Source organism: Sus scrofa, chromosome 8 (genome assembly GCF_000003025.6).
Source record: "Sus scrofa isolate TJ Tabasco breed Duroc chromosome 8, Sscrofa11.1, whole genome shotgun sequence".
Classification (NCBI taxonomy): Eukaryota; Metazoa; Chordata; class Mammalia; order Artiodactyla; family Suidae; genus Sus; species Sus scrofa.
Window position 1 is genome coordinate 113,362,461 of NC_010450.4, and position 24,107 is coordinate 113,386,567.

Sequence of the window (24,107 nt, forward strand, 5' to 3'; positions counted from 1 at the left end):
GATGGTAACTCCCAGGCTCATGGCACAAAAGGGTGTTTCGAGGACTGAACCAGATAAGTCAAGTAAATAGTTTGTAGTTTGAATAACTCCAGAGAAATCAAAAGAGGACTTATTGTTAAAGCAGATGTTTGAAACTAGATATACATTGTCACTCCCAACAAGCAACAGCCTGAGTCCCTAGTATGTGTCCTGGGGGCATGTGACTTGTTAATTTTGCTGAGTAGATTGCGGTATAGGGATATTCTCGGAGAGGGAATGAAGACAAAAGTCCTGATAGCTCCAGAGAGCCCCTATTTTTGCATGTATACAGGGAATAACGGGATTGACACAAAAGGAAAGAAAGAAGGAAGGAAAGAAGAAGAAAACAAAAGTCGGAAGTACGGAAGGAACCGGCAGAGGAGGAAAAAAAAGCCATGAGAAGGCAAATTTAGCAAAATAAAAGCCAAACTAGAAAACGTAGCAGGGACTGGGAGTCGAAGTGGGCAGCAGGGCGGGAAGAGGAGCCAGTTGGACTGGGGATGGAGGCGGGGGTGGGTGGCGACTGAGTGGCTAGTCAAGGACTTGCCTAGCAGGCACCAGCCAGAGGTGGGGAGGAGGAGGGTGGGGCTTGGCGAAGGGCAAAGGCAGGGCAAGATTTAAAAGGAGATGACCTTAGCTAGTTGATGCCGCCCAGGACCTCCAGTGCCCCGGGCAAGGAGACCCACTGAGGGAAGTCGCCGGGGCAGGCTCGCGAGGGAGGCGCAGGGACCGGAGAAGGGAGCCCCCTGGGAGCCCCCGGCATCCCGCCACCATGTGCGAGCTGTACAGCAAGCAAGACACCCTGGCGTTGAGGAGGAAGCACATCGGGTAAGGGGTCCCCAGCCCCCAGGAAAGGCGCGGAGAGGGGAAAACAGCAGCTCAGGGGGCGCAGAGCTGAAGCGGGGAGGTTCCGGGAGGGAGGGTGGGGGCCTGCGGGCTGCCGCACCTGCGCCTGCGTCGCCGCCCTCCCCGGAGCGCGCGGGACCCCGCTATCCCCGCGGACCGCCTCCCAGGAGGCTGCAGAGTGGTCCCCGCGCTTTGCAGCCCACGGAGTGTGCGGAGGGCTGCCGGCCGGCCGGGGGACTTGACCGTGAGGGCTGATCTCCACTGAAGGAGAAATACCATTGCAGGGATGAGCTCTGGGAGGGAGATGGTAGACTCCCACCAACTCCAAAGTTTTTCTCTTTATTTTTAGTTTTGTGTTTGGGCTGCATCTTTGGCCTGCGGAAGATCCCGGTCCCAAGCCACAGCAGTGAAAATGCGGGATCCCTAACCCGCCGAGCCACCAGGGAACTCTTGAAAGTTTTTCAAAATCATGAACTTTTAAAATTTTTGACGATGGCTATGAAAACTAATTCTGACAGCTTTTGTCTAAAGTGAACTTCTTCTCCTTGCACACTTGGTTAAGACGTGTGGGGGTTAATCCAGACAGTAAAACAGAAAACTTTGAAACTACTTTCTTAACGGTAAGAGACGTCACTTACCTTGGTCTCCCCAGCCATGCCCTCACTACGGTTTAAAGATGGAATGTTCTCTCCAGTCTATTTTTGTTTTGCTGGTATTATAAACGACTTGAGAATATACTGGTGAGTCTCCAGGACCCAACCTCAAGTCAGAGCTGAGTTCTGGTCCTGGTGGAGTGTCAAGTTACCTTGTGACCTCTGTGAAATTAATCTATGAAAGTAGGAATAACTCCACTTCACGGGGAGGGAGCAAGTGAAATTAATGTGGGATCTGGTTTTCCTAAAAACTGCATGTAAATAATTGTGGCTGTTCACAATTAACAGTTACATGTAATTAACAAGCACTTCAGCAGGTTTGGGGTGGGGGGTTGCCCAAGAAAGAAAATAACCTCTTCAAAGAAATGCTGGGCAATTTAAGAAATCTTCTGATCTCCACCCAGGAAGTTTCTAGGTGGTTTGGGAGACTAGTTAAATCTCTCTCAACCCCGTAATAGGGTCAACACGGCCAGATAACCTCCCTCGTTACCCAATCACTGATCACTTCCTTGCCCCCTTTTCTTTCTTTCTTGCCAGCAGCATGTGGAAGTTCCTGGGCCAGGGATTGAACCCAAGACACAGCAATGACAGCTAGGGATCCTTAAGCCCTAGGCCACCAGGCAACTCCCCCTCCTTCCTTTTTATAATCACTACTCCTTTCTGTTAGTTTTTAATCCTGTAAATTCAGATTCCAATGAAAACATAATGATTTCTGAGCGGAGAAAATTCTGTGGAAGGAGGAATTTAACCATGAAGTGAGAGAAGAATTTTACCTGAAGACTGAGTGACAAGGTGGGAAGTGCATTAGTAAGGCAAGATGAAGTCTGCAGTTTTCAGCCCACTTTCATAACAGACGGCTTTTCTGGATTTCAACTTGTTCACTAACAGCTGAATTTGATCCAGTAAAAAATTCCCATTAAATAGTCGTTTCGGAGTTCCCCGTTGTGGCTCAGTGGTAAGGAACCCGACTAGCATCCATGAGGATGCGGGTTCCATCCCCGGCCTCACTCAGTGGGTCGGGGATCCGGCGTTGCCATGAGCTGTGGTATAGGTCACAGATGTGGCTTGGATCTGGGTGTGGCTGTGGTGCAGGCCGACAGCTGTAGCTCTGATTCGACCCCGAGCCTGGGAACTTCCATATGCTGTGGGTGCAGCCTTAAAAAGCAGAGAAAAAATAATAACATATTTTGTTTCAGTTTCTAAATGTCCATAGAGCCAAATTCAGAAAACTGTGATGTTTCTATGTTGCTAAAATTTATACTCCAGATTGCCAGCCAAATAACGAAAAATATGGATGACTTTCTTTGGGCCAAGCCCCAAGGCATGAAGAAGTAAGTTCCCAGGCTAGCGGAGTTCCCACTGGGGCACAGTGGGTTAAGAATCAACTGCAGCAGCTGAGGTCACTGTGAAGCCACGGGTTTGTTCTCTGGCCTAGTACAGTGGATTAAAGGATCAGTCATTGCTGCAGCTGCTCTGTAAGATGCAGCTGCTCCTTGGATTTAACCCTGGCCCAGGAACTTCCATATGCCACAGGTGTAGCCATAACAACAACAAAAAAAGTTCCCAAGCCAATGATTGCACCCACGCCACAGCAGCAACCTGGCCTGAGCCACAGCAGTAAGTAAGTAACAACACCGGATCCTTAACCCACTAAGCCACTAGGGAACTCCAGGAGATTTTTTTATTATGCTCAAGGGAGCGTGTTCAAGGGTTAGAAGAATAATTGGATTTTATTGTTTAAGAATGGAAAATCCATCTGATGCAGGACAAGTACCACTCAAAAGACAGGAAAATGATTTGTAAAATCTGCATAGTATTTAGCACTAAGTTATTTGTATTTAGCTTTTAGAGCTATTCTTTCTTTACAAATTAGATCAGAGGGAGAGATTAGATTAGATTAGCAAGCAAGCTCTATTTTGGGCTCTGGTATAAAACAGACTACTTTGAAATTCTGGTTTTCTCACTAACTGTGTAACCTTGAAAAACTTAATTTTTCTGTCTCTAGGGTCTTCACCAAAAAAAAAAAAAAAGAGAGACTAGTAATAACCCCTATTATATTATTGGGAGAATTAAATGAGATCGCATTTGTAATACCTGTCAGTTCTTGACACATAGTAAGCCTCAAAAAGAAAAAAAAAGTTTGGGATTTTTTTCCTGGTAGAACAAAATTTCCCAAAGGAAAATCAGTTATTGGTTGTATCATTAGAGCTGTCAGAGTTGATCCATCTGCCTCTTAAATAGATTGGTCAAAGCAGAGCATATTTGATAAAACAAGCTTAAGGAGAGTTCCCATCATGGAGCAGCGGAAACAATCTGACTAGGAACCATGAGGTTGCAGGTTCGATCCCTGGCATCGCTCAGTGGGTTAAGGATTTGGTGTTGCTGTGAGCTCTGGTGTAGGTGGCAGATGTGGCTCAGATCCAGCATTGCTGTGGCTGTGGTGCAGGCCGGCAGCTGTCGTTTCGATTTGACCTCTAGCCTGGGAACCTCCCTAGGCGGCTGGGGGCAGCCCTACAAAGCAAGAGAAAGTTCTGGGCTCACATGAGATGAAAAAAAGCATGTCCCCGAAAGTTGTGCTTTCCCTTTCCTTTTTGGACCTGTAAGCTTCCATCGATCGTGACCTTCACTGACGAGAAACACCCTGAGCAGTCCTACCAGACCAAAGCGTTTCTTTCCATCACTTCTAGGCCCTCTTGCAAAGTCTTCTTTGCTGCGGATCCCATCAAAATAGTTCGAGCCCAGCGGCAGTACATGTTTGATGAGAAAGGCGACCGGTACTTGGACTGCATCAACAATGTTGCCCACGGTAATGTACTTTCTCGGCTGTGCCTTGAAGGGTCCCTTTACGGAGTAAGGCAGACTTGGCCCCAGTCGTATTTGTCCCAGGCAGTGCCGTCCCTTGGCTGAACCGGGCCGGGAGTCCCGGGCAAGGAAAAACTAGAACAAAATGCGGGAGAGAAACAAAATCAACTTCTTTTTTTCTTGCGGCAGAATCCCCCTCCCTTCCCAGGCCTTTAGAATTGTAACTCATGGGGTGGGGGGGCCTTTTGTCCTCTAAATTTTAGTGGGACACTGCCACCCAGAAGTGGTCCAAGCTGCCCAGAAACAGATGGAACTGCTAAATACAAATTCTCGCTTCCTCCACGACAACATTGTTGAGTATGCCAAGCGCCTGTCAGCAACCCTGCCGGACAAACTCTCCGTTTGCTATTTTACAAACTCAGGGTATGTTTCCCACCCATCCTCCGGTCCCATCCATCTCCTTGTTCTCTCTCACACGTCTTTATTTGCTTCTTGGTGGAGGAGAGATATCTTTTTTTTTTCTTTTTTCTGTCTTTTTAGGGCCACACCTGCAGCATGTGGAGGTTCCCAGGCTAGGGGTCGAATTGGAGCTGTAGCTGCCGGGCTACGCCAGAGCCACAGCAACGCGGGATCCGAGCTGCATCTGTGAGCTACACCACAGCTCAGGGCAACGCCGGATCCTTCACCCACTGAATGATGCCAGGGATTGAACCTGCGTCCTCTTGGATGCTAGTCAGATTCATTTCTGCTGAGCCACGATGGGAACTCCAGAGTAGAGAGATATCTAAAATGGTTTCCTGAGTTTTTCTTTTTTTTTTTTCCATTTGCTAATGACCATGTGGGGGATCTGGCCATTCTGCTTCGGTTCACCAGCCCAGTGTAGACGAGACATCCGACAGTGTTCCAGGGCTTTTGACACAGCCTATGTGATTGGCTGATTAACAAGTGTGTACCACTCAAGGTTTTGCTAAAAGGATTGATACCTGGGTTGTAACCATGGCAACAATATTCAAACGTAATGTTCTTGTGAGAGAAACCTAGCTAGTGAAATGGTACTCACCTCTTTGAGCAGCAGGGTAAGTAGCTCAAGACTAGATAAACCTAGATAGTTGTTTCAGAGTGTGCATAAGGAATTTTAACAAAGAAAGAACTCTTCTTTGTTATAGCTATATAAATTTTATAAGCTTGCTTTTTTTTTTTTTTTTCCCGCCCCACTTGCAGCATGAAGTTCCAAGTCCAGGGATCAAATGCAAGCCCCAGCAGTAACAATGCCTTAACCACTAGGCCACCAGGGAACTCCTCTTATAAGCTTTTTGACTGATTTTTTTTTTTTTCTAAGCAAGCCAAATCTTTATTACAGGGAAGCAAACAACTCCCAGGACAGCTGGGGCGGGGGGGGGGGGGGAAAGACTCCCCCCCTTGACTGATTTGTTTCCTTAGGCAATTGAACATATATTTCAACACAAACACAAAGGCAGGAGAAATAAATTCAAGTGAATAGATACATTACAACTTTTAACTTCTATAAGTTTGAAATTATTATATATTCATTCCATGGAATATCATGCAGACATTATAAAGTATGGGTTTTTTTGTTTGTTTTTGCTTTTGTTTTAGTATGAAAATACATGCCTAATGACAGGCGAAAAGCTCTCAGGGCAATGTTACATTGGGAGTAAAGCTGTATAAACAGCATAAACTCATTTTTATTTTCTTTCCCTTCAATAAATCTTTTTTTTTTTCTTTTTTGGGTTTATTTTGTTTGTTTTTTTAGGCCCACACCCCCTGCATATGAAAGTTCCCAGGCTGGGGGTCAAATCAGAGCTACAGCTGTGGGCCTACACCACAGCCACAGCCACACCAGATCCAAGCCGAGATTTCAACCTACACCGCAGCTCACCGGAGGGGCTGGATCCATAACCCACTGAGCGAGGTCAGGGATCAAACCCACATCCTCATGGATACTGGTCAGATTTGTTACCGCTGAGCCACAACGGAAACTCCCTCTTTTTTTTTTTTTTTTTTTTTTAATTGAAGTACAATTAAATGTTGTGTTGGGAGTTCCCGTCATGGCCCAGTGGTAACAAAGCCGACTAGTATCCATGAAGATTCCTTTCGATCCCTGGCCTGGCTCAGTGGGTTAAGGATCTGGTGTTGCCGTGAGCTTCGGTGTAGGTTGCAGACCCGGCTCGATCCTGCGTGGCTGTGGCTGTGGCTGTGGTGTAGGCTGGCAGCTGTAGCTCCAATTTGACCCCTAACCTGGGAACTTTCACATGCCTCAGGTGCAGCCCTTAAAAAAAGGAAATAAAAATAAATGTTGTGTTAGTTTCCTGTGAACAGTGAAGCAGTTTATCTGTTTTATATGGTGTATATATGTTAATCTCACACTCCTAACTTATCCCTCTCCCCAATAAACTCTTATTTTTAACCTGATGTATATGTACGTATGTAAGAAAAAACTATTAGATGGAGTTCCCGTCGTGGCTCAGCAGAAACGAGTCCAACTAGGAACCATGAGGGTGTGGGTTCGATCCTGGCCTTGCTCAGTGGATTAAGGATCCAGCATTGCCGTGAGCTTTGGTGTAGGTTGCAGACATGGCTAGGATCCTGCTTGCTGTGGCTGTGGTGTAGGCCAGCAGCTGTAGCTCCAATTTGATCCCTAGGCTGGGAACCTCCATATGCTGTGGGTGTGGCTCTATAAAGCAAAAAAAAAAAAAAAAAAAAAAAAAACACACACAAAAAACGCTATGATCTTCATTTCATAGATAAGGAACTAATCAAGTATTGGGTCAGTACAACATAGCTTAGTAACCAGGTGAGTGGGCCCCTCCCATTCCTCCCACTGAAATCACACTTAAGCTTCTTGGTCTCCTCAACATTAGCCAGCTACTGATGTGGCTGAATTGGGCTAAAGTTTGAAATAAGCAGAATAGCCTTAATTTGCATTGAACTTCCTCTGTAGCTCACTCTTTTCACTTTTTAGGGCAGCACCCTCATCATAAGGAAGTTCTCAGGCTAGGGGACATGAATCAGAGCTGCAGCTGCCAGCCCACACCACAGCAACGGCAACAGCAATGCCAAATCCTAGCCACGTCTGCAACCTGCAACCGAAGCTCATGGCAATCCTGGATCCTTAACTCACTGAGCGAGGCCAGGGATCGAACCCAAGTCCTCATGGATATTAGTCAGGTTCATTACCACTGAAAACCACAACGGGAACTCTTGTGTCTCACTCTTTATTGAAGGCATTTGGAAGGGATTAGGAGGATAAAGTGAGATGGCTGGGTGGATAAGATTGAGGGGAGAAAGGGCCTTAACTTATTTCTTTATACAGTTCTGCAAAAAGATTTTTAAAAGGGCTGATGTCACCTTCATTGTCCCTTCTCTCTCTGCTATCCGAATAGATCTGAAGCCAATGACTTAGCCTTACGTCTGGCTCGGCAGTTCAGAGGCCATCAAGACGTGATCACTCTTGACCAGTAAGTCTTGGACACAGGACATGTCAGCAGGACGCTCCTTTAGAGACAAAAGTACATTGATCTGATCCACACTCATACCATGAGCACATACAGAGGAGGCTGGATGTATGGCAAAAGGATTGTTTTATTATGTATTAAGGGTTCAAGGCCAGCTCAGGCCTGGAGGATGCCTCTAAGTGCCTAGAGGCTTTTGGGTGCTGTGGTCATGGTCTCATAGGCTTTGCATGAATCAGCATTGACTCTTCACACATTAGTTATGTGTTGAGCCACTGAAATGGACCTTACTTCTTGCCCTTCTATAGACTTGTTTTTTGTTTTTTTCTTTCTTTCTCTTTTTTTTTTGTTTTTGTTTTTGTTTTTGTTTTTGTTTTTTTCTTTCTTGGCAGCTCCGCAGTACATGGAGTTCCCAGGCCAGGAATCAGATCCGAGCTGCAGTTGGGACCTAAGCTGCAGCTGCAGCCATGCCAGAGATCCTTTAACCCACTGTGCCAGGCCAAGGATCTAACCTATGTCCTGGCACCATAGAGACACCACTAATCCCATTGCACTGTAGCAGGAGCTCCTAGGCTTCTCTTGTTTTATGTGTTGGATGGTGTATTCATTTTCTGTTGTTGCTAGAGCAAGTTGTCACAAACTGTAGTGGCTTAAGCAACATAAGTTGATTTTCTTACAGTCCTGGAGGTCAGAAGGCCAAAACAGGCTGAAGTCAAGGTGTCAACAAGCCTGCAGTCCTTCTGGAGACTCTAGGGAAGACTGTTTCCTTGCCTCCAGCTTCCTTCCTGCATTCCTTGGCCTGGGGTCCCCTCCTTCACCTTCAGAGTCAGCCCTCGCATCACTCCAGCCTCTGCTTCCATGCTCGCATCACCTCCTCTGTCTCTGGCCACCATCCGCCTACCACCTTCTTTCACCTATAAAGGCTGTTCTGAGAACATTCTACCCTCCAGCATTATCGATCTTTTTCAAGGTCCTTAATTTAATCGCATCTATAAGGTCCCCTTTGCCATGGAACATATTCTTAGGTTCTGAGGCTTAGGACGTGGGTGTCTTTGGGAGGGGAGATGTGATTCTGCCTACACAGAATGGAGACTGACTGCCCTTTCCTCCAGCTACCACGAGCAGCGCTGCCGTGAGCACCCGTGTACGTGCCTTTAGGGACCTTTCTGAAAGTTTCTTAGGGATAAGCACCTAGAAACAGGATTGCTGGGCCACAGAGGTACTGTAAACATTGTTAATTTGCCTAAATACCGTCAGCTCAGTCCCCAGAGTGGTTGCCACTCTACTGAGTGCATGAAATAGCCCATTTTTCCATATCCTCGCTAAAACCTCGGAGTATATCCTAATTTCTATTTTTTTTCATAATTTTTTGCCAGTCTAATAGGTATTAAATGATAACAGTATTTTTGTTTGAAATTTTCTAATTTTGAGTATCCCTTTATGTATTTATTTTGCATTTGTGACTTCTCTCCTGGGAGTCGCTTGTTTATATATTCTTTGCCCATTTTTTCTGTTTGTCCATCCTTTTCTTTATGTATTTATTTTGCATTTGTGACTTCTCTCCTGGGAGTCGCTTGTTTATATATTCTTTGCCCATTTTTCTGTTTGCCCATCCTTTTCTTGTTGGCTTGTGGTTGTGCACATAGTTTGATTAGAGGGTCTCGACCTTGACTGGGTTTTAGAATTTCCCAGGGAAGTTTTCTGTTTTTAATGCCAATGCTCAGACTGTACCCCAGACCAATTAAAGAGAATCTCCAGAGGTGAATTCCAAGAAACAGTACATATTTTTAAGTTTCTCAAGTGATCTTAACATGTATACACAAATTTAAGAAGCACCATTTTGGACATTCTTCTCTTTTAGCTTGACATTTCAAGTATTTTTTCTCCAATCTGTCATCTGTCTTAACTTTGCGGTATCCTTCAATTCTCCCAAAAAGATAGCTTGAACTTTGGTTAAATAAGTAGTTGACATTTTCATCTTATGGTTGTGTTTTCTAAATTTTGTTAATATCTCCCCCCCAACACACACACACACACACACACCCATCCCCATCCCTCAGATCATAAAGATGCTCTTCTTCATTTTCTTCTACCTTTTTTCTTTTTGTCTTTTTATGGCCATACCCAAGACATTTGGACGTTCCCAGGCTAGGGGTCCAAGCAGAGCTGTAGCTGCCGTCCTACGCCACAGCCACAGCAACGCAGGATCCAAGCCTCATCTGCAACCTACACCACAGCTCACGGCCATGCCAGATCCTTAACTCACTGAGCGAGGCCAGGGATTGAACCCAAGTCCTCATGGATGCCAGTCGGGTTCGTCAACCGCTGAGCCATGATGGGAACCCCTGGCTACTTCTCATATTGAATCTACCTGAAGTCCACTGTGTTACTTTTATGAATGGCTGTGTCTCTGAGCCGGCCTTCTGTCCCAGTCCATTTTGTCATTCGTGTTCCAGTACCATACTAATGTTACCATGATTTTGTAGCATATTTTAATCTATGGTAAGAGAAGTCCTCCCTCTGTGCTTTATCTATTCATAGGCCTTTTTAAATTTATATTTATTTATTTTTGCAGCACCTGGCGCACATGGAAGTTCCAGGGCCAGGAGTGGAATCAGAGCTGCAACTGCCAGCCTACACCACAGCCACAGCAACGCAGGATCCAAGCTGTGTCTGTGACCTACACCACAGCTCACGGCAACGCCGGATCCTTAACCCACTGAGCAAGGCCAGGGATCGAACCCGCGTCCTCATGAATACCAGTCAGATTCATTTCCACTGAGCCACAGCAGGAACTCAGTTGTTTTTAAAGTTTACTAGAATGTAACTATCAGATACATTTAAAGAATACATACATTTGAAATTTCTCATGAAGCTATCAAAATCACTTTTTATATTTAGACAATCTAATTGAGCAGATCTTATATAAAGTTAGAGATAAAAGATTTATTTCTTGCTAAAAAGTAACTGTTTATGAAGGTATATATTTGGCTTTCTATGTGTTTTATGACCTGAGTCAAGAGAGCTGGACAAATTCATGGCCAGTCTTATCATGAAAAATTAGTTTCCATATAGTTAAATCTGGCACCACTGTGGAGATTCTCCCTGGGTGATATGCAATGCCATTTTTCATATACTAGGAAAGCATCTTTCTTTGAGTGATTTCGTTCTTTTTCTTTTCAGTGCTTACCATGGTCACCTAACATCTTTAATTGAGATCAGTCCATATAAATTTCAGCAGGGCAAAGATGTCAAGAAAGAATTTGTGCATGTGGTAAGTATCTTGGAATCCAAGAATCAGAATGTTAGTACTGGAAGAGTGCCTAATGATAACCCAGTCCTTTCATTGAACTGAACATAGAAAAGAAACTAAGCTCCAGGAGTTTCCATCATGGCTCAGTGGTTAACGAATCCGACTAGAACCATGAGGTTGTGGGTTCGATCCCTGGCCTTGCTCAGTGGGTTAAGGATCCGGCGTTGCCATGAGCTGTGGTGTAGGTCGCAGACGCGGCTCGGATCCCTGGCTGCTGTGGCATGGGCCGGTGGCTACAGCTCCAATTCGACCCCTAGCCTGGGAACATCCATATGCTGCGAGAGCAGCCCTAGAAAAGGCAAAAAGACAAAAAAAAAAAAAAAAAAAAAAAAAAAAAAAAAAAGAAAGAAAGAAAGAAAGAAAAGAAAAGAAACTAAGCTCTAGAGCAGTTATGTGACTAGCCTAAGTTAAAGGGCTAGTTAATGACAAGATGTGGCTTATTTATTTATTTATTTATTTATTTTATTTTTGTCTTTTTAGGGCTGTACCCTCAGCATGTGGAGGTTCCCAGGCTAGGGGTCTAATCAGAACTGTAGCTGCCAGCCTACACCACAGCCACAGCAACACAGGATCCAAGCCTCATCTGCAACCTACACCACAGCTCACAGCAACGCCAGATTCTTAACCCACTGAGCAAGGACAGGGATCGAACCTGCAACTTCGTGGTTCCACTGAGGCACGACGGAAACTCTATCACATTTATATTTTGTTTTTAACTTATACAGTTGGAGATAGTAGGAAATAAGCTGCATACATCTATTTTAGCTTTAAATGTTTAGCTATCCCACAGACCTGGGTGAAGTTTGCTCTTGTCTGTGACGTCTCTGATGCCAGCAAGCTGGGTCTGGGATAAGGCCTTTTTTTTTTTTTTTTTTTTTTTAAGGGCTGCACCTGTGGCATGTGGAAGTTCCCAGGTGAGGGGTTGAATCAGAGCTGCAGCTGCCAGCCTACACCACAGCCACAGCAATGTGGGATCCGAGCTATGTCTGCGACCTACACCACAGCTCCCAGCAAAATGTTGGATCCTTAACCCACTGAGGAAGACCAGGGATCGAACCTGCATCATCGTGGATACTAGTCAGATTCGTTACCACTGAGCCACAACGGGAACTCCCTGGGTCTTGACTTATAAGGGTCGAGGAGCAAATCTAAGTTCCTGTTCAGAGATTTCAGTTCTCTTGGAATGCAGACATGTGAGAACAAAGAGCAAAAGAACCTGGAGTCACTTAAATCCACAGGTCACCGTTGTGTTGTGCTCTTGTGGGGATATGCTCTTAAAAGCGCCTTTGTCTGAGAGACAAGTTATGAGTAACTGTTATCTTGTGATATTTTCAGGCCCCATCTCCAGATACTTACAGAGGAAAATACAGAGAAGACCATGCAGACCCGGCCGGTGCTTATGCCGATGAAGTGAAGAAAATTATTGAGGAAGCTCATAACAGGGGAAGGAAGGTTCGTATTTGCAGCTTTGGAAATACTTTAACCTCTTTTATGAGATGGATTGAAATCATTGTGATACCTTGAGAGGTAGCAAAGGATTAGATCTCAATTTTCTTTCTGTTTCCTGGTTACATTTTCACTCGGTTCATATTTCCAAAAGTGCATTATTATAGTCAGGTCTCTAAGACTGTCTATGTTTTGCTTTTTTTTTTTTTTTTTTTTTGATCCTGGAAATGCAATTACTATATGGCATTCAGAACTGGTGGTCTAATTCTGACCTTCCCCGTGGGATGCAGACTCTGGTGCAAAGGGATAAGAGGAGAGAATTAGGAAAGGTGTCAGCCCATGGACAGAATATTCCAACTGAGAGTAGCAGGAGGGACTCATAAAACCAGGAGAAGAGAGGGGGAGAGGCAGAGGGGCCCTGGGCCTCAGGACCAGTGCAGACCCAGGGAGCCTGGGCCCTTCCCGAGAGCTGGTTCAACTTTGCTAAAGTCTGGAGCCTGGGTAAGACAAGGCAGAAAAATATCCTTCCAGTCTGGGTCTGTACTTCTAAGACAAACCAGAATCCTCCAAGTAAGAAAGACTTTCCATTTTCTGTCTTCACCCTCCTGTCCTCAGCTTCATGTCAAATGCTCAGTCCCTTTGGGTGTTACTTATACGCAGTTTTAATGTGATTCAACACAGGCTTTGCCTTTAAACGGGCTTATGTCATCAACATGGCAATTAAAAAAATCTTCTTAGCCTTTGAAAAAAATTGTTTTTGTTTGGCCGAACCTATGGCATGTGGAGGTTCCTGGGCCAGAGATCAAACCTGCACCGTAGCAGTGACTCAAGCCTCTGCAATGACAATGCCACTTAATCCACTGCACCACAAGAGAACTCCAAAACCAATTTTTTTAAAAAAAATAATAACAAAACAAGAAGGCTTTGTGTTTTCCAACGCAAGTATATTTGTCTTACTGATTGAGAGTTGTTTGTATTTCTTAACTGTTTCTTCTTTTTCTTCCCGACCCCTTCATTTTTTCATATCTTAAAACTGCCATTAGGTAGTCTGGTCTAGAACCTTGGTTCTCTTCACTCTTAAGTGTTATTGCAGTATAGTTGATGTACAATGTTGAGATAATTTCTGTTGACTTCTTATCTCATACTATTTCTACTATGCTTTCTCTTCTTAATTCAGTGTTCCCTATTTTTCTGTTTCTCCTTTCTTAGCCTCTAGAATGAAGTCGTTCTATGGTGAATTGCCTGATTCTGTTCAGTTAAGTCTGGTTCGGGTCAAGGACCCGAAACACAGCACAGTCACTAAGATTTGTAGCGACAAGTCACCCTCTCATCTCCTTAGTCCAGATTCCCAGCTCAGGGCATCCTAATTTACCAGACTGAGCAAACAGGCATCGGAGTGATGTGTTTGGAACCTGGGTAGTTTTTTAGAGGTTCCTATCAAAGACTGATCAAGACATCAGTCTTACTCAGTGGATCCTAATGAAAACACTGCATTTAAAGTAATTATGACAACGTAGAAGGCGCCTTGTCCACCATTCCTCATGGTGGTTTCATCAGTCCCCTACAATTTCAGAAACTCCCACTTAAGATCACATGCTCTTTTCAGCATGGACATCTTTCCGTTTTAATCAGATGGCCAGTTTGTCTCTTGCCACAGGTCCATTCCCAACCATTTGAACAATCTGCTCTCTAAGAAGTCCTCTTTTTCAGGGAGTATGGGAGGGGACTTAATGGACTTTGACCCCATCTTCTCTTATATAGATTGCTGCCTTTATTGCTGAATCCATGCAGAGTTGTGGCGGACAAATAATTCCTCCAGCAGGCTACTTCCAGAAAGTGGCAGAGTATGTACTTGACTTGGGCATCCTTGGTCAAATGGAAGGCACTGTGACAATTCTGTAGGACCGTCCTGGTTCAAATATTGAAGTACATCCAGACTAGCTGGTACATGGCCACGGGAGTGCCTGCTGCCCAGGACTCCTGGACCTCCTCCACGTTCCCTTGATGCAGCAAGTAAAGGGTTTTACACATGGTCCAGCAGGGGGGCCTCCAGGACTTTGCTCTGCTACCCATCTGGCATCCTCTCTAATTGGTTGGTGTCCAAGCTTTACTGTTAGTAAACCTTTGAAGATGAACCCTGCTAAACACTACGTCTTGTTCACTTCTTTCTTTTCCCACTGAAAATAGTGCAGTAAGGCTTACGTTAAGCAGTTCAAACACAAACAATGTAGACCATGTCTAAGCTGGAAGTTACGTGGTTATTTTTCAAAGTCGGTGACATCACATAGATGTCATTGGGGATTTGAGCCCTGAAATATTTTTAACAAAGATTGCAGATTTCAGGTTAACAACATTTTTTAAGTCCTCAATAATCTGCATCTTTCTGGGAGGGTTTAGGGACTCTTTGGTGACCTGAAGACATTAGACTGCCTTTTTCCTTTTCAGATATGTACGCGGAGCAGGAGGTGTGTTCATAGCGGACGAAGTTCAAGTAGGCTTTGGCCGAGTTGGGAAACATTTCTGGAGCTTCCAAATGCTTGGTGAAGATTTCGTTCCAGACATCATCACCATGGGAAAACCAATGGGCAATGGCCACCCAATGGCATGTGTGGTGACAACCAGAGAAATCGCAGAAGCCTTCAGCAGCTCTGGGATAGAGTATTTCAATACGGTAAAGTTTGGCCTCCCACCTAAATGCTAAGAGGGAAAAATCATGCGTGTTCTTAAGCTTCTTTCCAATGTAATAAAGAATAAATCTCCCCATTGCCAGCTAACCACCCCAGGACTCCAGCCAAACTTTGATCCAATCGTATTTCATTCTATCTGGCACTCTTCTTCTTGTATTTTTCCTTGTGTGTCTTTCCCCCTCCTAAAATGTTCCTATTAATTGTACCAGTGATAGATGACTGCCCTCCTAAGCTCTGGAGGTTATGATATTTCATTAACAGATGATGTGACCTTTTTGTTTTGTATCAATTTAAATTCTCAGAACACTTCTAAAGGGTTTAGATGCTTCAGAACTATAAATGTTATCTAGCTGTCAAGGGAGATACTAGATTCTTGATTTTACCCGAAAAAGTTATAAGCTTTTAAGCTTGGAAAGATTATTATAGTTTGTGCCATATGCACAATAAGATTTGTTACAACTATAAGTAAGATTCAAATCTTAGTATATAAATTATCTAGAGAAAATATTGCTTAGCTTTTTTCACACAGATATTCAAGGGCTGAAACCCATATTCCCCTAACTAAACCACACGCTGAAATCCTTAATTCCCAACACAATGTCTGGTTTTGGTCTGGATGAACTAATAAATTCCCCAGTAGTCCTCCATACCAGGTATGCAACATATATATAATTTGAAAGTCTCAACCCTAAATGAATAGAATCATACTGTATTCTAAATCTAAGAAACTAATATCACAAGTGAAATTTTTATTAAAATAGATACTTCTTTTTTTTTTTTTTTTTTTTTTTTTTTTTTTTGGCTGCACCTACCACATGGGAAAAATCCACAGCCAGGGATCAAACCCACACCACAGCAGTGACAATGCCAGATCCTTAACCTCGAGGCCACCAGGGAACTCCTTGAAGTTATATCTTTACTTGCTTATATATGAGCCAAGTTTCTCATAGATGAACTACTTAACTATTCTGCCTCTCATTTATCTTTTTTCCGCAGTATGGAGGAAATCCAGTATCTTCTGCTGTTGGTTTGGCCGTCCTGGATGTAATCGAAAATGAAGACCTTCAAGGAAATGCCACAAGAGTAGGGAATTATCTTACCGAGTTACTGAATAAACAGAAAGCTAAACATACTTTGATAGGTGATATCAGGTATGTTTATCATGAAGTTGTCATGTGGTTATTCATTTATCCAAAGGAATTTTTTTTTTTTTTTTTTTTTTTTTTGCTTTTCTGGGTCTGCACTCGCAGCACATGGAGGTTCCCAGGCTAGGGGTCCAATCAGAGCTACAGCTACCAGCCTACACCACAGCCACAGCAATGCCAGATCTGAACCACATCTGCGACCTACACCACAGCTCACGGCAACGCCGGATCCTTAACCCACTGAGTGAGCACAGGGATCGAACACACACCCTCATGGTTCCTAGTGGGATTCCTTTCTGCTGCGCCATGATGGAAACTCCAAATGAATTTTTTGTATGTGCGTGTCTGCTTTTTAGGGCCACACCTTCAGCATTTGGTAGTTCCCAGGCTAGGTACTGCAGCCACCAACCTGCACCACAGCCACAACAATGCCAGATCCTTAACCCACTGAATGAGGCCAGGGATCGAACCCATGTTCTCATGGATCTAGTTGGGTTTGTTAACCACTGAGCCATGACAGGAACAACCGTGGCATATGGAGATTCCCAGGCTGGGGGTCGAATCAGAGCTGTAGCTGCAGGCCTCCGGATCCGAGCCACGTCTGCAACCTACACCACAGCTCACGGCAACGCCGGTTCCTTAACCCATTAAGCAGGGCCAAGGACCGAACCCACAACCTCATGATTCTTAGTCGGATTCGTTAACCACTGTGCCACGACAGGAACTCCCTGACTTTTCTACTTTAAAAAAAAAAAGAAGAAGCCAGGATGATGTCCTTTGTGACAGTGCAGTGCTTGATAGAATGTATATCAGGTTTCCTTTCTTTACCTCCCTCAGGGGTGTTGGCCTTTTTATCGGAATTGACTTAGTGAAGGACCGTGAGAAAAGGACCCCGGCCACAGCTGAAGCCCAGCACATCATCTACAAGTAAACACACCCCTCATCCGCGCGGTGTCTCGACCTGTAAGACGCCCACCCGCTTGAGCTCTGTTTTGACTTCCTCCCATCTCCCTAATTAAGGGACGTTTACGACGCATGCAGTTCACACACGTGGGCTTCTTGCATGCAAATACTAAACTGTTCTGCTGGCACATCGTTCTGAAATAATAATCTTAGTTAGCACCTGTAGGCACTCACATGTATTTCCTGCACTAATTAGGATGAAAGAAAAGCGAGTGCTTCTCAGTGCCGATGGACCTCACAGAAACGTGCTTAAAATAAAACCACCTATGTGCTTCACTGAAGAAGACGCCAAGTTTATGGTGGACCAGCTTGATGGGATTCTAACAGGTCTGTCCACAGATCTTTAGATAAGGTACCTCTCTGTCCCCTACCCTGGAGTTATCATCTGACAGGCATCTTGCTTTTTTTTTTTTTTTTTTTTTTTTTTTTCCTTGTCTTTTTGCCTTTCCTATGGCCTCTCCCACGGCATGTGGAGGTTCCCAGGCTAGGGGTCGAATCGGAGCCCGTAGCCGCCGGCCTATGCCAGAGCCACAGCAACTCAGGATCCAAGCCACGTCTGCGACCTACACCACAGCTCACGGCAACACCAGATCCTTAACCTGCTGAGTAAGGCCAGGGACTGAACCGGCAACCTCATGGTTCCTAGTCGGATTCGTTAACCACTGCGCCACGACAGAAACTCCTGGGGCATCTTGCTTTTCATGGCAGAAATAAAGGAGGGTGGGGGTGAATGTATAAAATTGTATTTGGAACTAGAAGAAGATAGCTCATAACTACATGGACTCTTAATTAAATCAAAATCTTCTATTTGTGCTCAACCCCAGGAATTTAAGTTTTTACTCAAATGGCACAGTTTTATCATTACCGGTTTTTAAAAAAACTTGTATGTCTGCATTGTGCTGTGCTCTGAAGGTGCTGCAGTGTAGTCTTTCAGCTTTGTACCATGTAAAGCATGATTAATTACAAGTATAGGTTAACAGTTATTTGCTGTATACACTGAATCATTTGACTCTGTTTCGTATATTACGATTTAATTTTTTTTTTTAATGTCCACATCAGCAGGGATTGAATCCAAGCTGAACTGAAGCTGCAACCTAAGCTTCAGCTGCACCCTATGCAGCAGCTGCAGCAACGCCGGGTCCTTTAAACTCACTTCATCAGGCCAAGGATCAAACCCACACCTCTGTAGCAACCTGAGCTGATGCAGTCTGATTCTTAACCCACTGTGCCACAGTGAGAACTGCAATTTAATTTTGTAAATTGAAGTATATTAATTTACAATCTTGTGTTAGTATTTGTCAATTATGAGCATAGATTGAGATTAGATAGTAAGGTAGCAACACAAAACCATGATCTCTGGCCTCTCTCAGTTGGTTAAGGATTCAGTGTTGCCGTGAGCTGTGGTGTAGGTTGCAGACACAGCTTTGATCTGGTGTGGCTGTGGTGTAGGCCGGCAGTATTAGCTCTGATCCGACCCCTAGCCTGGGAACCTCTGTATGCCACAGGTGTGGCCCTAAAAAGACAACAAAACAAAACAAAAAAAATGGACTCACACATCTGTGTTGCCTCTGGTCGCTTGAAGTGCCAGGAGGAAGAAAGGATATAGGTTGGGGCAAATCTGTAACTTACTTAAAAGTCAGCTCAGGGCTTGAGCATTTTTAATGGTGGGGCTGAAAAAAAATTTTTTTTTAGCCCCCACCTGTGGCATATGGAAGTTCCCAGGCTAGGGGTCAGATCCCAGCTGCAGCTGCCAGTCTATACCACACCTCACAGCAATGCTGGATCCTTAACCCATTGAGTGCGGCCAGGGATTGAACCCACGTCCTCGTGGTTACTAGTCGGTTTTGTTTCCACTGAGCCACAGTGGGAACTCCTAAAGAATTCTTTTTTACCAAAGTTAATGAGGCAGAGCTACCACAGGCTTAGTGCCACTAATAACCCTGAAATGCTACAATAGAAGTTTAAAAGCAGTGATTTTTTTTTTTTTTTTTTTTTTTGCCACACTTACAGAATGTGGAAGTTCCCCAGCCAGGTATCAAACCCCAAGCCACAGCAACAACCCTGACACTGCAGTGACAATGCCAGATCCTCTTCCTTTTTTTCTTTCTTCTTCTTTTTTTTTTTTTTTTTTTTTTTTTTTTGGACAATGCCAGGTCCTTAACCCACTGTGCCACTAAGGAACTCCCTAAAAGCAGTGATTTTAATAGTGACACTTTTTAAACACAGGTACCTTTCCTTCATTAAAGGCATTCTTTTTTAAGTTTTATTTATTTATTTAATTTATTTATCTTTAGGGCCACACCCACAGCATATGGAAGTTACCAGGCTGGGGGTCACATTGGAGCTACAGCTGCTGGCCTACACCACAGCCACAGCAACACCAGATCCTAGCCGCATCTTCGACCTACACCACAGCTCACAGCAACACTGCATCCACCAGATCCTTAACCCACTGAACAAGGGCAGGGATCAAACCTGCGTCCTCATGGATACTAGTCAGATTTGTTTCCACTGAGCCACAACGGAATATCCCTAAAGGCATTCTTACAGTCAGAAAAAATTTTTAAGATTTTTATGTTCTTATGTCTTATCCATTGTATCTTCCTTGATGTAGATTTAGAAGATGCCTTTGGAGCCAAAATGGAGAATGTGATCTCTGAGAACAGTCCATGCAGAACCAGGGTAAGATTTGCTTACTTAATATTTAAGGGAAAAGTTTAAAATTGGGGGAATTTAAGAAAAAGGAATACAAATTACAAAATTGTACAGGAGTTTCCACTGTGGTGCAGTGAGTTAAGAATACAACTGCCATGGCTCAGATCAATTCCAAGGAGCTGGTTCAATCCTCAAAGTGGGTTAAAGGATCCAGCATTGCTCAGCTGCAGCTCAGCTCCAGTCCCTGGCCCTGCAACTTCCATATGCATGGGTGAGGCCATAAAATTAAAATAAAATAAAATAAAAGAAGAGATAGAAGTTTCCATTCAAGGAATGGCCCTTGGAATTCCCATCATGGCTCAGCAGTAACAAACCCGACTAATATCCACGAGGACTTGGGTTCAATCCCTGACTTTGATCAGTGGGTTAAGGATCCAGCCTTGCCACAAACTGTGGTGTAGGTCTCAGATATGGCTCAGATCCTGCATTGCTGTGGCTGTGGCATAGGCCGGCAGCTGCAGCTCCGATTGGACCCCTAGCCTGGGAACTTCCATACGCCACAGGTGCAGCCCTTAAAAAAAATTAATAAAATAAAATAAAATAATAAAATAATTTTGTACGATGACCTTTAGAATAAAAGCCATCCTTGCTAGGGGTAGCTTACTGTTCCACCTGTGAGTGCACAATTAAATTTCAAGACAAATGTCCCACCACTTGAAAGGAATAAAGCCAGAAAAAAAATCATTCTTACAGGATCATTCTCATACTAAAAATAGAAGCAAAAAAAATGAAACAAAACAAAACAAAAAAACCCAAAAGCCAAAAAAAAAAAAATCTCTCTGGCTTGCCAAGAGGACCTTCAGAATCCAGAGAGAACAAATGGCCTAAGCGCCCATCTGTTTGTCTGAGGGCCGCCTGGTGCTGCCCTGAGTCTCACACAGCCCTGTTTAATCAGCAAAAGCATAAACAGCGTGACTCCAAGATGCCAGAGTTTGTTCCTCAAGAGAACTAAAGTATAAACCTCGACTGGCAGCGAGGCCTGGGAACCATCTGGCAAGAAGTGGCCTAGTTTCTGCATTTGATGTGCTTCCAGCAGAGGGCTTCCCCATTCTCTCCCTGAGCTACCCAGGGTGTGAGAAAGAGCTCCCTGGGTCGGGAAACAGCAAGGAAAAAAACTTGAGAGATTCTGTTGCATAATTTATTTGTTTATGCCTTCGATGCGTAAAGGAACACTTGGTGCCTGCAGCCCGCTCGCACTGCAGCATAGTCAGCCAGAGTCTTTGCTGAGTGAGAAACAGGAGACCCTTTAAGGGCGAGCAAGTGATTTTGCTAAACAGGATACTTCTGTCTCTTGGTGCTACACAAACCAATGCTAGAAATCAGTTCCTAGCTGCTGTTCAAGAGTGGCTTCTTGAGCCTGGGATGGAATTGCAGCTGTGGGAACCGAACGGGCATTGCAAAGGAGCTTCCAGCAAAGGGAGCTCCCCCTTTGGCATTAACAAAGTTAGCATGAGTTTCTGAAATTTTGCGTGAAGTCCCAGATTTTGGGTTAGCACCACATTTCAGATGCTAATCAGGGCTGGGGGGGAACAATGGGCATTGTTGTGTTGTGCTGTGTTGTGTTGTATTCTCCTGTGTGCTGTGTTGCCTGTGGGCCTGTGGAATCAGCCGTGCGGAGCGGAGGCTGGAGGCTGGCCGGGCTCCAGGTGTGCTGCCCGCTGGAGTTTGCACGCCTGTCTTGCAGATGCCAAATGAAGCACGCTCTGAAATGCTCCGTGACGGTGCCCCAGACCCCCAGGAAAATCCCAGCCACAAGCGAAATGGATTGTGCACAGATAAACACTCACTGCTCAGTAAGAGGCTCAAGACATGAGGGGATTAGCACTTTACAGTAAGATAAATATCCAGAGTTCTAGAGAACGGATGCAAGTGTCCTTTCTGTCCCAGCTCTGTTGTCCCCTCTAAAGGAAGAATTTGCATTTCCACTCAGATGTGTAAATAAAAAGGCAAATGAGTAGTCCTAAGACTAAATCCAAGGGATAATCAAACCACGTCAAGATTGTTAGTTCAGCCTCTCGCCTGTTAATTCCTTACTTGAAATTCCTGAAAGTACTTCACTTATTCTACTCAACAGACGCTTCAAATTGAATGTCAAGTTGGCAGTGTTACGTCTCGTGTTTTAATGTTTGACATGAGAGAGCAAAGTACATAGATTCCTGAACTTTGGAGACTGAAGGCCTTAAAATATGAATTCTTTAATGATTTAATTTATAATATATTTATGGACTATAATAAAATAAAAGATGATGTAAGCCAAAAAAATTTTTGACGAGAAAAGTATTTACTGTTCTTTTGTGGAAAATATTAGGGTTGGGGTGGTAAAGATCAAAGCCATTTGGAGAAAGGAGTTCCCGTCATGGCGCAGTGGTTAACGAATCCAACTAGGAACCATGAGGATGCGGGTTCGATCCCTGGCCTTGCTCAGTGGGTTAAGGATCTGGCTTTGCCGTAAGCTGGGGTGTAGGTTGCAGACGCGGCTCGGATCCTGAGTTGCTGTGGCTGTGGCATAGGCCGGTGACTACCGCTTCCATTTGACCCCTAGCCTGGGAACCTCTATGTGCTGCGGGTGGGGCCCTAAAAAGACAAAAATAAAATTAAATTAAAAAATAAAACCATACCTAAAAGCACAAGATGTGCTTCAGGTCATTTAGTGAAAGATAAAAGGAAGCCTGCACTCAGAGGATCAAGGACAAGAATTTAAGGGAAAGATGGCATCCCAAGGTGGGAGACCCCCGTTATAGGGAAACCTGAATATGTTACCGCCCTTCTGCTGATGCGACTAAGCACCATGACAGTCCGAGGTCAACTCGCACTTTCCTTGGATGATAAAACTGTAGCCCAGGAGTTCCCGTCGTGGCTCAGCAGAAATGAATCTGACTAGCATCCTTGAGGACACAGGTTCGATCCCTGGCCTCGCTCAGTGGGTTAAGGATCCAGTGTTGCTGTGAACTGTGGTGTAGGTTGCAGACACTGCTCACATCTGGCGTTGCTGTGGCTGTGGCGTAGGCTGGCAGCTACAGCTCTGATTCGACCCCTTAGCCTGGGAACCTTCATGTGCTGTGAGTGCAGCCCTAAAAAGACAAAAAAAAAAAAAAAAAAAAAAAACAAATGGAAAACCGTAGCCCACCTAATCCTCGGGGCGGAGCCTCCTTGCCTGCCCGCTGGCATCTCTCACAAGCATCCTATCTTAATAAATCTATTTCTTGCTATCACTTTGTCTCTCGCTGAATTCCTTCCTTTGCTGAGACAGAAAGAACCTGAACTTCAGTAAATTCAGACTCCAGGTGAGGGATTTGCATGAAAAAAACCATGGGTTCAAGTCCCAATCTGGGTTTCGAGTTAGAGGTGTTTCCGTTTCATGTCGATTGAAAACAAATGCAGTGTGAGAGGTGTTGAGTTTTATTTGGGGCAGAAGGCAGACTCTAGCCTGGGAGACAGCTGGGAGATAGCTCTGAGACACAGCTCCAAAGAGGCAGCGGGGAAGGTCAGTATATCTGACTTTGGTGGAGGGAGCACGAACATGCAATCAAAGCACACGTATTTGGCAGAAGGTAGCTGCTGGTCTTGAGGAGCAGACATCGCCATGAAGGATTTCAGTGCTTTTTCTAGACAGGAGGAGATCCGAGAATTGGGCTCATAAAATCTTCTGAAAATACCTAACTATCTGAAGCCCTATTCTGCTAGTTGTTTCCAGAGCGCAGAGTGCCTCATTCCTGATCCCCGCCCTGAGTTCCTTTCAGGGTGTGTCGAAGGTCAGTGGTCCCAGCAACTTGTGAGTTAATCCTTGCAGCGGTAGCTGGCAAGTGCCAGTTTTGCGTTGGCAGGGTCAACTTGGAAACCCCCACACATCCCACCCGGATGCTGAACAACTCAAAGGTAGAGGTTGAAGAAACCATGGTAAGAAAATGGAAAACAAAGACTCTCCTGGATGGGGGTGTTTGGAATTTGGTGTCTGCAGGTGGAGGTAGGGTGGTGGGGAAGGAGGCAGTCTAGTTCTCTGTGGAAAGGAGAAAATAGGGGATGTGGTTGGGCTCCGCCCTGGCTCC

General features: G+C 44.6%; 1 protein-coding gene across 2 annotated transcripts; it reads left to right on the top strand.

The window, feature by feature from the left end:
* Positions 587 to 22,323, top strand: ETNPPL (ethanolamine-phosphate phospho-lyase). 2 transcript variants are annotated; one of them, XM_021101686.1, is made up of 13 exons: positions 587 to 846; positions 4,205 to 4,323; positions 4,583 to 4,742; positions 7,724 to 7,798; positions 10,976 to 11,066; positions 12,441 to 12,557; positions 14,313 to 14,395; positions 14,997 to 15,222; positions 16,235 to 16,389; positions 17,221 to 17,310; positions 17,543 to 17,673; positions 19,961 to 20,028; positions 21,746 to 22,323. In XM_021101686.1, the coding sequence occupies exons 1-13, from the start codon at positions 791 to 793 to the stop codon at positions 21,872 to 21,874; spliced, it is 1,500 nt and encodes a 499-aa protein (XP_020957345.1). In that variant the 5' UTR covers positions 587 to 790; the 3' UTR covers positions 21,875 to 22,323. The 2 variants fall into 2 exon arrangements, with proteins under 2 accessions (XP_020957345.1, XP_020957346.1); XM_021101687.1 differs by lacking the exon at positions 21,746 to 22,323 and having other exon boundaries at positions 616 to 846; positions 17,543 to 17,698; positions 19,961 to 20,015.

Bases quoted from the DNA above. Each gene is read 5' to 3' on its own strand.
- ETNPPL (XM_021101686.1), top strand. From the start codon at position 791: ATGTGCGAGCTGTACAGCAAGCAAGACACCCTGGCGTTGAGGAGGAAG. The intron at 847-4,204 runs GTAAGGGGTCCC...CATCACTTCTAG, and splicing joins TTGAGGAGGAAGCACATCGG to GCCCTCTTGCAAAGTCTTCT. The intron at 17,311-17,542 runs GTAAACACACCC...TGCACTAATTAG, and splicing joins GCCCAGCACATCATCTACAA to GATGAAAGAAAAGCGAGTGC.